Source organism: Neofelis nebulosa, chromosome X, assembly GCF_028018385.1.
Source record: "Neofelis nebulosa isolate mNeoNeb1 chromosome X, mNeoNeb1.pri, whole genome shotgun sequence".
Lineage (NCBI taxonomy): Eukaryota > Metazoa > Chordata > Mammalia > Carnivora > Felidae > Neofelis > Neofelis nebulosa.
This window is the reverse complement of record NC_080800.1, coordinates 72,638,967-72,651,816: the sequence shown is the minus strand read 5'-3', so window position 1 is coordinate 72,651,816 and position 12,850 is coordinate 72,638,967. Positions and strand designations below refer to the sequence as shown.

At 40.2% G+C, this 12,850-nt stretch overlaps 1 protein-coding gene across 1 annotated transcript in view; it reads right to left on the bottom strand.

Moving 5' to 3' along the window:
* Positions 1 to 4,656, bottom strand: part of DACH2 (dachshund family transcription factor 2) — a 748,066-nt gene extending 743,410 nt beyond the window's left edge. Inside the window, exon 1 of the mRNA XM_058712506.1 lies at positions 3,908 to 4,656. Within this exon, the coding sequence (XP_058568489.1) occupies positions 3,908 to 4,419 (512 nt within the window). The 5' untranslated portion in view covers positions 4,420 to 4,656. The remainder of the gene's footprint in view (positions 1 to 3,907) is intronic.
* Positions 4,657 to 12,850: the final 8,194 nt, after the last annotated feature.

The following is a 12,850-nucleotide window of genomic DNA, read 5'->3' as shown; positions in this document are numbered from 1 at the left end:
AGACATTTGCTTTCTGAATCTGCCTGCTCTGATATTAAAAACTCCAAGTTTTGTTGCACAAGAAATGAAAAAAAAAATCATGGTGACTCATCTGCCAAAAAAAAAAAAAAAACTAAAACAAGATAACTTTGTTTTAGTTCTTTTTATCATCATTTTCTTAATAGTCCTCAAAATAATCTCCATACCATTAGTTTCTGAAGTAAAAAAGTAACCAGGAAAAATATTGTACAGTCCTTTGGAACTGCAGTGATGTAAAGCTTGGTTTAATTAATAGAACAATGTATAGTCAAGAAGTTTTTTTAGTCTTACTATTCTCTAGTAGCTGAGGCAAGTATTATTTTCCAAATACTTTTCTGGGAAGACAACTTGGAATATTTTGAAAATTAGCTAATAACAAAATAATTAATATAAACCACTGATAGAGTTCTTATGACTCTCAGTACCGTAAAAGAAACAATCATGTATGTATTTTATTCATTCACTCTTCGGCAGTGCACATAAATAAATATGTGTCCTCAGCTGAATCAAAATGTCACTTAGTGGCAATACATTAAGGTCTTGGAAAGTGACCAATTTGAAAATGGTCCATTTTGCGTCTTCTGGAATAGTGTAGGAAGCATTCCAAATTAGAATACCCTAAGTCAGGACTTATACTCTTCCCCAGTTAACTGACACAGAGAGGAAGAAATGTTTAGTATGTAGGAAAAGAAAATTACCAATGACACCATTACAAATAGGCCTTCAACTGAACAATACATTATGGGAATTTATTCATCAGGAAATAAGGATGAATTTTTTTCTCAAATAAAAATCGCATATAAGAGTTTCTACTCACTGAACATATATATACTCTTTCCTTGCATTTTCCCCTTTAACCAAAAGAGCTAAGAAGTCTTGAGTCCTCAGTGACAATCTTCGTTAGCCAAGTCTCCATTGATTCATCGCTCATGTTTTTAGGCATCTCTATAAGCTCTTCGGATTCATCTTTTACCTCCTCTCATAGCATCATTCTGCTCATATCCTATATCTCTTTTTTCTTACTGGCTTCATGTCTTATCTACCTCATTTTGTCTCTCTTGGGCCCCATTCGTATTTACATCCCTCACCTTTCTTTTCACGGACTGGAAAAGTCATAGAAATAACGTTGATCTAAATAATAATCTCACAATTTTATAAAATCATTTGGATACTGGGAGTGATTGAAGGTACACATTTCTGTAAATGATGTTACCTAAAGTCATAAAGCATCCATTATATATAGCATTATCACATTTTGTAGCTTTTAACAACATGGTTATGAGGGCATTTTGCTTTGATAAAATTGGGTAATGTTATTTTATCATTAATTAGATTTTTCCCAGATATTGTGTTTTTTTTTTCTATCTAGAAATTTCATTATAGATGTGTTTCTAGTAGTTTTCCTCATCTCCATTCATGGGCTGCATTCATAGAATATATTTCATAAATTTTTACAATTATATATCGTAACACTTGTCACTCATATAAAATGCACGTGAATAAATAACATCCCCATAAACAAATAAATGCAAAAGGAGGCACAGGCATCATATCTCATACATATTTCTTCTTATGTTTTTAATATTTCCCTATGACCTGTATACATGCATATACATATATAAAAGCAATTTAAGCCCTCAAAAAAGTTAGCACTGCCAATGCTGTGATAAGGAGTAAATAAAACTTAACTGAATTAAATAATAACCTAAAAACACATCACATATTAGGGTCCAAAAATAGTATAAGAACACCTGCTTCTTGATACAGAGTAATCTATCATTTTTCCCTTCAGTAAGTAGCTGTAGTAAAAATTAATTAAAGAAAACTTTCCATTTACAGAGGAAGTATCAAAGTCACATTAAAATACTAATCTATTTACTTTTAAATGAAAGTCATAGATTTTGCTCAAGGATGTGTAAATTAATTATCGAAGTAGGGCAAATTTCTTGCATATAATAATTGTTCCACTTTAAGAATGGGTGTTTGTAATAAAGAAGAGGGAAGGGAAGGAGGAGGAGTAAGAGTGGAGGTGGGGGAGATAGGTTTTCATGTCTGCAATTGTTTAAATGTGTCTTTTTAAATGGCAGCAAAAGAACTAGATGACTTTCATCTGAAGTCCCTGGTAATTTTCTGAGTTTGTATGTTAGTACAGTGCTTTGTGGTCAAAATAAAATTTCCTTTCTACTCTTAAAACATAATTGCTTATTTTATCGAGGGAGCAGTTATTCTTTGTGTTTTAATGTCATCTATCTACCTTGAGAAAATTTGATCTAATAAACCAGGTTTATAAGCCCCAGATATGAATCACCTAGAAGTTCTCATAAAACAGGTTTCTGTTTAATTGCTAGAACACAGGAGAACACTGCTCAAAGTGGGGGAAGAAAGGTTCCCTTGTAAGTTCTGTAGCATTACTTTATTGTAGCAGTCAGCAACAGTTTGTCTACAAGTCGTCAGTAAACTTCAACAATACATAGTAATTTGGATTTTACAACAGATGTGACAATTCAGTTCGTTTTAGTTGGTAAATCCAGGGCTCTTATGATTTAAAGTTGCCCTGTGAGAAAGTCCACCTCTGCAGAAGTTTTCTGCAAAATGATCAACAGTAGTGCTGTTTTACAACAAATCCCTTTGCTCTCTTTAACCCAGTGATGATTTATTGGTTTGTATGCCAAATGTGTACATTAACAACATGATTACCAGCCTGGAGATGGAATAAAAACACTAAGAGGACTAATTCACAGGTCTTTAAAAAGTCAAATACTCTTGAGTATAGTTTACTTCACTTTCTTTTTTTAAACTCGGAAAATACTGAATACAATTTGCTTATGGGCATATGCGAATAGACATCTGTTCTACAATGTACTTCTAAACTGTCATATGAAGAAGGTACACTTACAACCAGAGAAGCTGGTCATGATCATCATTTAAGGAATCCTCTCTGTGGGGGGAATAGGATCCTTCCAACTGTTTGCCTGGCGGTGGGGAAGAGCTGGAAGCATCCTCTCCAACTTCTACTTCAACCCTCAACCAGTTCCCAGACCCAGCGTTTCATTCCCCACATTGCCCTGTGCGGATGACCCAAAAGAGACGACCCCAGGAAAGTGACATCTGTTGTCATTCTTTTTTTTTTTTTTTTTTTAATGGGATCCATTGACTTTTCTGTATCCTGAACCAGGGAGCTTTGCCCAGCAGGCATCTGCATTGGCTCACACACACGCGTTCTCTCTAGCGCGCGCTCTTGCGCGCTCTCTGTGTGTGTGTGTGTGTGTGTGTGTGTGTGTGTGTGTGTGCTCTCTTTCATACACAGACACTCATAAACACACCATCACCATCACCACCATCACACACGCCGTGCACTCTCACAACAAACACACAGGATGGGAAAAGAATCACCCTCTGGGTTGGATTCTAGATTTCAGACCCTCTGCCTCCCCCAAATGCTGTATTCTGGATTTGCCAGTTTAGGAGACCAGTTTACAGCTCTGCCAGCCTTCTCCCCCCCCCCAAAAAAAAGCCCCTGGTGTCTGTGTTCAGGAGAAAACCTATCCGACCCGTATGGCCACAGAAGAAGAATGAAAACCACATAGAGAAATTAACAACCACAAGCAGCCAAAAATGCCATGCAAGATATGGACGAAAAGCTGAAAAGTTTCAGTAGAGGACAGCAAACTGAAGTTTGTACCGGACTTAGACCCATGCCCTGACACTGAGCGGGGAGACCAGAAGGGAAGAACAATTAATGAGTCCTTCTAGTCCCCTTTCCCCACCGACTTACAGCCTGAAGAGTAGAGGCAATCTAGTTAAGGCACTCTACAAAGTTGGATGCTGTTGATGAAACATGCAGAAGAGGGCAAAGAGGGAAGAGTAAGCTAAAAAATGAGTATCTCACCTGGCATTGGTGCAATCGGTGAACAAAGTTTCGAAGTCTTTTCTGGTGATGAGTTTGCAGCGGTTCACCCCCGGCTGGATGGCCCCCAGACCGCGGAGTATCCGGACCTGCTCCACAGTACATACCACGGGGGATATGCCCAGTCTCTTCAGCTTGGTGTACACCGTGTGCAACCCTCCCACCAGGTGCTTAAGGAAGAGATCAAAGACTTGCGGCAGGCAAATCAGTTCCTGACCATCCATCAGGAACGAAGCCACCTTCACCCCATGCATGTCGACCATCCTGCACTCGGTGTTGGTGTTGCCACTGCCTCCGGTGGCTCCACCAACTCCGCCACCCCTGGCGCTGCTGCTGTGGTTATTAGCCATGAAACTGTTGATCATATTAGGGGTGAGACGAGGAGGCTCCCCAGGAGTCGAGTACAAGGTTTCTGCCCGAAATAAGCCCCCCGGAACGCCGGCACCGCTGGAAGTTGCAGAGATCACCGGAGGTACGGAGACAGCCATGGTCATTCAGTCTCAAATCGTAGGTTTTTGGGCCCTGTTTTCTCGCCCTGTCTCCTCTAGGTCTCCTCGCACTCGCTCCCACACTCTGGCGCGCTTTGCTCTCTCCAAGCTGTTTTCAAGTCTATCGTAGCCCGGCTCACACTCACGTTCACGCTCACCCACTACGCAGCAAATGGCTAGTAGCCCGGACGCGCGGCGTTCGGAGAACCCACCCCCAACACTCCTTCTTACGAGACTGGCAGCGTCCCCCAGCCAATGGACCCCACCCGCCTCGGCTCCTGAGCGCGCCCAATGGCTGCTGCCCGCGAGGAGGTGGAGACTCTCTGGCCGGCCTCCCAACTACCTGAGGGGCTTTCAGGGTTCGCTGGTAAAAGAGGATGGAGCTTGAGAAGGGGGCGGTGTGGTTCCTTTGCTTCTAGCCTAGCAGGCAGAGGAGAGAACGTCCAATTATCACGCAGAACTCTCAAAGTGGCCTGGGATATAGGCCCCTCACTCCATACCCCACCAACGTTGATGTGGGAACACAAAGCGCGAGTCCAAAACATGCCTCTCCGCAACCCTGAACCACCCTGCACCTGGATTCAATTCCTGAAAGGGTGGTGGCAGCTCCAATTCCATTTGCACATTGCTCCTAAACTCTGTGGGTCTTAGATAGCTTCACCCAGCTTCCAGGAGAAAGACTCCAGTGAGTTCAGCCCACCTAGAGCGCTTGGTGTAAATTCTCCAATACTCAGCGCACAGAGGAACCAGCGTTCAAAACCGCACTCAGATCAGAGTTGCAGGTTGCTAACCCTAATCCTAAGCACTAGCAGGCGCGGTGAGCCAGTGATGAATCACTTTGGAAAGTAGGCTAAGGGATTTGGTTTGCAGGTGGTGGACTGACGCCTCATTTTACCGCACTTGCTTCACTGTCTAGTAACAGACTGTTTTCTCTGTCTCCTTTCCCTAGTTTCAAGATTGTCCTGCCCCATCCCTGGGGAAAAAAAAAAATGATAGGAAAAGTTCCCGTAAGACTCAAGACAGTCATTACAGAATATGAGAGAACAGCAAGGGTTTGCGCTCTTTAATACTACATTTTCTTCCTTCATCTATGGGCTTGATGGCCCAGTAATTACAGCGCCATGTCCTGCACTGTAGCTCAAGATTCCTCTTCCCCCACGTCAAGTGCCCCTAAACCCACTACTAGATTTCACGATAAGCAAAATGTCTAGGCAAGGTACATTCCAGGGAAAAGGCATGGTCCTTTCCACACAGCATGAAGTGGTTAGATCACTGCAGCAAAGTTGTTTTAAGACTCCCGTGGAGCTTTTGATTCTCTGAAATCGAGGTGTTTCCTTTCCTGTGCTCCTTTCCTTTACAGGCTGTTATTCATAAAGTGAAATCCATGCTTCATTTCCTTACAAAACGTTACCAATGATACAGCTATGGCCACTTCTCCAATATCGTTCCAAAATGCAAATAATTTTAGATCTTTACTGAATTCTATTTAGATCTTGTACATAGCAGTATCAAAAAGGAAAAGTGGGTGGGCTTCCCTTCCCCTTAATGAGACATAAATGTCCTCAATTAGATTTTCCTGTATCTCTCTTCAACATATTTTCTCCTTTTGTCATTTCATCAAACAAGTAGTAAGAACTATCCTTTTAATCGCTTCATACTGTTACAATTTTTTAATTGTATGGAGTTAAAGTGTTAAGAAGTTGTGATGATAGTTGCTTTTGGAATACAGTGATAAGTGACTCTAACATAATAGACTACAATTCATGCAAGCATAAAACACTTTTAAAAGGTATTAAATCATCTTTACTACGTTGTTATTGTGGGAAAAAAAGAAGAAGGAGCAAAAAAGGACATTTGAGAAGAGAAATCAGAGGCAGAAAAAGCTTCCACAAAAAGTAGAGGTTTTCAAAAAGGAATAGAAAAGCAGTAGAGGTTTTCAAAAAGCACTGACAGAAATGTTTATATTTACCAGCTTTTTAAAAGATAAATCCTGGGGCGCCTGGGTGGCTCAGTGGGTTAAAATCAACTCTTGGTTTTGGTTCAGGTCATGATCTCATGGTTCATGAGTTTGAACCCTCATTGGGCTCCGCACTAATAGTGCCAAGCCTGCTTGGGATTCTCCCCCCTCCAGCTTGCTCTCTCTCAAAATAAATAAATAAACATAAAAAAATTTTTTTAAAGATAAATCCTAAACTGTGTTCAACAGGTGTTTTGACAGAAATGCTTATTAAGATGTGTGTTAAAATAATTTATCTCTGGTAACTTGTAATTGAAATTTTTAGATTTGACTTTAAAGGAAAGTTGTTTTCTTTTCTTTTTTTTTCCTTTATTTGGAAATTCCTCTATAGGCATTAAAAATCCTAAAGCCAACCTACTCCCTCTATAGGGCTGCACTCACATTACTAAATCCCTTTTTGTGCAAAGAGATTTGGAGCTTTCAGCAATAGAACATTACACATATATTATGATGTTTCAAATTTTATAAATTCTGAAATGTAAAAAGAAAAGATGGAACAGGCTGCAATCACTATTTGCAATACTGAAAAATAAATGTACTTTGACAACTTTAGAAAAGATTCAAACTAGATTTGTCATATATTTAATGTGATCTATCAGATATGTAGTAATATCTTAATTGTTACCAGAGATTAAGGTTCAAATTCTAGTAAAAATACTAGGGAGTAAAATTAGCCATTGACCACTTAAGTGTTAAAGTCCGTTGGAAACTTATCAATACACAACAGACTCTACACTTAGTTATTTGGATTCCTTCCCATTAGAAGTTTTCTAGAAAATAAACTTGGTAAAATTTTCTTAAGGGATACTCATAGTTTTTTTTTCTCAAATTTTTATTTAAATTCTAGTTTATTAACATACAGTGCAATATCAGCTTCAGAAGTAGAATTCAGTGGTTAGTCACTTACGTACAACACCCAGTGCTCCTCATATCATAACAAGTGGCCTCCTTAATACCCATCAATCATACAGCCCATTCCCCACTCACCACCCTCCATCAACCCTCAGTTTGTTCTCTATCATTAAGAGTCTCTTATGGTTTGTTTCCCTCACTCTCTTTTTTCCCCATCCCATATGTTCATCTGTTTGTTTTTTCTAAATTTCACACGAGCCAAATCATATAGTGTTTGTATTTCTCTGACTGACTTATTTCACTTAGCATAATACACTCTGGCTCTATCCATGTCCTTGCAAATGGCAAGATTTTATTCTTTTTGATGGCTGAATAATATTCCATTGTATATCTATATATACATTTTATATATAATATCTATATCTTTATCCGTTCATCACTTGATGGACACTTGGGCTCTTTACATAGTTTGGCTGTTGTTGATAATCCTGGGGTGCATGTACTATGTCGAATCTGTATTTTTGTATCCTTTGGGTAAATAACCTAATAGTGCAATTACTGCATCATAGGGTAATTCTGTTTTTAACATTTTGAGGAACCTCCATACTGTTTTCACAGGTGGCTGCACCAGTTTTCATTCCCACCAGCAGTGCAAAAGGGTTCCCCTCCTCCTCATCCTCATCAACACCTGTTGTTTCTTGTATTGTTAATTTTAGCCATCCTGACAGAGTGAGATGGTATCTCATCATGGTTTTGATCTATATTTCCCTGATTGATGAGTGATGTTGAGCATCTTTTCATGTGTCTATTAGCCATCTGGATGTCTTCTTTGGTAAAGTGCCTGTTTATATCTTCTGCCTATTTATTAACTGGATAATTTGGTTTTGGGGTGTTGAGTTTGACAAGTTCTTTATAGATTTTGGATACTAACCTTTTATCAGATAGGTCATTTGCAAGTATCTTCTCCCATTCCATAGGCTGCCTTTTAATTTTGTTGATTGTTTCCTACACTTTGCAGAAGCTTTTTATCTTCATGAAGTCCCAATAGTTTATTTTTGCTTTTGTTTCCCTTGCCTCCAGCAATGTGTCTAAGAAGTTGCTCCAACCAAGGTCAAAGAAGTTGCTGCCTGTGTTCTCTAGGATTTTGATGGTTTCCTGCCTCACATTTAGGTCTCTCACCCATTTTGAATTTATTTTTGTGTATGGTGTAAGAGAGTGGTCCAATTTCATTCTTCTGCATGTTGCCATCCAGTTTTTCTAACACCATTTGTTGAAGACTGTCTTTTTTCCATGCTTTGTTAAAAGTTAGTGGGCCATATAATTGTGGGTCCATTTCTGGGTTTTCTATTCTGTTCCATGAAGCTATGTGTCTGTTTTTGTGACAGTACCAATACTGTCTTGATTACTACAGCTTTGTAATATAACTTGATGTCCAGAATCAGGATGCCTCCAGCTTTGCCTTTCTTTTTCAGAATTGCTTTGGCTTTTCAGGGTCTTTTGTGGTTCCATGCAAATTTTAGCATTGTTTGTTCTACCTCTGTGATAAATGCTGGTGGTACTTTGTTTGCATTAAATGTGTAGATAGCTTTGGGTAGTATAGACATTTTAACAATGTTTGTTTTCCAATCCATGAGCATGGAATATTTTTCAATTTCTTTGTGTTCTCTTCAATCTCTTTCATAAGTGCTCTATAGTTTTCAGAGTACAGATCTTTCACCTCTTTGGTTAGGTTTAGCCCTACGTATCTTAGGGTTTTGGGTGCAATTGTAAATGTAATCAATTCCTTGACTTCTTTTTCTGCTGCTTCATTATTGGTGTATAGAACTGCAACAGATTTCTGCATGTTGATTTTATATCTTGTGACTTTGCTTAATTCATGTATTAGTTCTAGCAATTTTTTATGGAATCTTTCAAGTTTCCTACAGAGTATCATGTCACCTGAGAAGAGTGAAAGTTTGACTTCTTCCTTGCTTATTTGAATGCATTTTATTTCTTTTTGTTGTCTGATTGCTGGGGCTAAGACTTCCAGTACTATGTTAAATAGTAAGAGTGAGAGTGGACATCCTGTTCTTGTTCCTGACCATAGAGGAAAAGCTCTCAGTTTTTCCCCCTTGAGGATGATATTAGCTGTGGCTCTTTCATATATGGCCTTTATTATACTGAGGTATGTTCCATCTATACCTAGTTTTTTGAGTGTTTTTATCAATACCAGATGCCATATTTTGCTAATGCTTTTTTCTGCATCTATTAAGAAGATCATAAGGTTCTTATCCTTTCTTTTTATTATCATGTTGATTGATTGGCTAATATTCAACCACCGCTGTAGCCCAAGAATAAATCCCACTTGATCATGGTAAATAATAATTTTAATGTACTGTTGGATTCAATTTGCTAGTATCTTATTGAGAATTTTTACATCCATGTTCATCAGGGATATTGGCCTGTAATTCTCCTTTTTATGGGGGTCATTGTCTGTTTTGGAATGAAGGTAATGTTGGCCTCATATACTGAGTTTGGAAGTTTTCTTCAATTTCTATTTTTTGGAACAGTTTGAGAAGTATAGGAATTAACTCTTCTTTAAATGTCTGGTAGATTTCCCCCTGGGGATCAATCAGGTCCTGGACTTTTGTTTGTTGGGAGATTTTTTATTACTGATTGAATTTATTTGCTGGATATGCATCTGTTCCCATTTTGTTTCTTCCTGTTTCAGCTTTGGTTTTTGTGTGTTTTTATTAATTTGTCCATTTCTTCCAGATGGTCCAGTTTGTTGCTGTATATTTTTCATAATATTCTCTTATAACGATTTGTATTTCTCTGGTGTTGGTTATGATCTCTCCCCTATCATTCATGGTTTTATTTGGGTCCTCTTTTTTTTTTTTTAAGTTTGGCTAGGGGTTTATCAATCTTATTAATTCTTTCAAAAAACAAGCTCTTAGTTTTCTTGATCTATACTACTGGGTTTTTTATTTGTTTGTTTCTATATCATTTATTTCTACTCTAATCTTTATTATTTCCCTTCTTCTGCTGGCTTTAGGCTTTATTTGCTGTTCTTTTTCTAGCTCCTTTAGGCATAAGGTTAGGTTGTATATTTGATACTTATCTTGTTTTTTGAAGTAGACATGTATGGCAATATCCTTCCCTCTTAGGTCTACCTTTGCTGCATTAAGGGATACTTATAATTTAAAGATTTATTCATTTAGATCTAAGAGGCCAGGTGTTGTCTCCTTGGTTTTTCTTGATATTTTTATTACTCTCTTTCTATAGCTGTTAGTTCTAATCTTATTATGTGTGCTTTGAGATTGAGACAATTCTTCATGGAGAGTTTGCTTTTATCACATCTTGACCTTTCATGTCTTCTATAAACCTATTTCTAAACAAGCCTGGGTTTCCACAAGGCCAAAGGAATTCTTGTTAATCAACACCCTGTAATTTGGAATTACATGAAGTAATATAACATCATAAAGACTTCAGTAGGAGGGAGAGGGAAGATGGCGGCGTAGGAGGACGCTGGGCTCATCGCGTGACCTGCTGATCACTTAGATTCCACCTACACCTTCCTAAATAACCCAAAAAACAGCCAGAGGATTAGCAGAACGGAGTCTCCGGAGCCAAGCACAGAGGAGAGGCCCACGGAAAAGGGTAGGAAGGGCTGCGAGGTGGTGCGCGCTCCACAGACTGGCAGGAGGGAGCTGGGGTGGAGGGGCAGCTCACCGGCCAAGCAGAGCCCCCGAGTCTGGCAGGCAAAAGCGGAGGGGCCGGACGGACTGTGTTCCGACAGCAAGCGCGACTTAGCGTCTGGGAGGTCATAAGTTAACAGCTCTGCTCAGAAAGCGGGAAGGCTGGAGGACAAAGGGAGGGAGAGCTGCTGAGCCCCCGGACAGCAGAGCTCAGCTTGGCGGGGAACAAAGGCGCTCGCCAGCGCCATCTCCCCCGCCCATCCCCCAGCCAAAATCCCAAAGAGAACCAGTTCCTGCCAGGGAACTTGCTCTCTCCGCGCAAACACCCAACTCTGTGCTTCTGCGGAGCCAAACCTCCAGCAGCGGATCTGACTCCCTCCTGCTGCCACAGGGCCCCTCCTGAAGTGGATCACCTAAGGAGAAGCGAGCTAAGCCTGCCCCTCCCGCCCCCGTGCACCTTGCCTACCCACCCCAGCTAATACGCCAGATCCCCAGCACCACAAGCCTGGCAGTGTGCAAGTAGACCAGACGGGCCACACCACCCCACAGTGAATCCCGCCCCTAGGAGAGGGGAAGAGAAGGCACACACCACTCTGACTGTGGCCCCAGCGGTGGGCTGGGGGCAGACATCAGGTCGGACTGCGGCCCCGCCCACCAACTCCAGTTATACACCACAGCACGGGGGAAGTGGCCTGCAGGTCCTCACCACTCCAGGGACTGTCCAAAATGACCAAATGGAAGAATTCCCCTCAGAAGAATCTCCAGGAAATAACAACAGCTAATGAACTGATCAAAAAGGATTTAAATAATATAACAGAAAGGGAATTTAGAATAATAGTCATAAAATTAATCGCTGGGCTTGAAAACAGTATAGAGGACAACAGAGAATCTCTTGCTACAGAGATCAAGGGACTAAGGAACAGTCACGAGGAGCTGAAAAGCGCTTTAAACGAAATGCAAAACAAAATGGAAACCACAACGGCTCGGATTGAAGAGGCAGAGGAGAGAATAGGTGAACTAGAAGATAAAGTTATGGAAAAAGAGGAAGCTGAGAGAAAGAGAGATAAAAAAAAATCCAGGAGTATGAGGGGAAAATTAGAGAACTAAGTGATACACTAAAAAGAAATAATATACGCATAATTGGTATCCCAGAGGAGGAAGAGAGAGGGAAAGGTGCTGAAGGGGTACTTGAAGAAATTATAGCTGAGAACTTCCCTGAACTGGGGAAGGAAAAAGGCATTGAAATCCAAGAGGCACAGAGAACTCCCTTCAGATGTAACTTGAATCGATCTTCTGCACGACATATCATAGTGAAACTGGCAAAATACAAGGATAAAGAGAAAATTCTGAAAGCAGCAAGGGATAAACGTGCCCTCACATGTAAAGGGAGACCTATAAGACTCGTGACTGATCTCTCTTTTGAAACTTGGCAGGCCAGAAAGGATTGGCACGAGATCTTCAGTGTGGTAAACAGAAAAAAATATGCAGCCGAGAATCCTTTATCAGCAAGTCTGTCATTTAGAACAGAAGGAGAGATAAAGGTCTTCCCAAACAAACAAAAACTGAAGGAATTTGTCACCATGAAACCAGCCCTACAAGAGATCCTAAGGGGGATCCTGTGAGACAAAGTACCAGAGACATCACTACAAGCATAAAACACACAGACATCACAATGAGTCTAAACCCGTATCTTTCTATAATAACGCTGAATGTAAATGGATTAAATGCGCCAACCAAAAGACATAGGGTATCAGAATGGATAAAAAAACAAGACCCATCTATTTGCTGTCTACAAGAGACTCAGTTTAGATCTGAGGACACCTTTAGATTGAGAGTGAGGGGATGGAGAACTATTTATCATGCTACTGGAAGCCAAAAGAAAGCTGGAGTA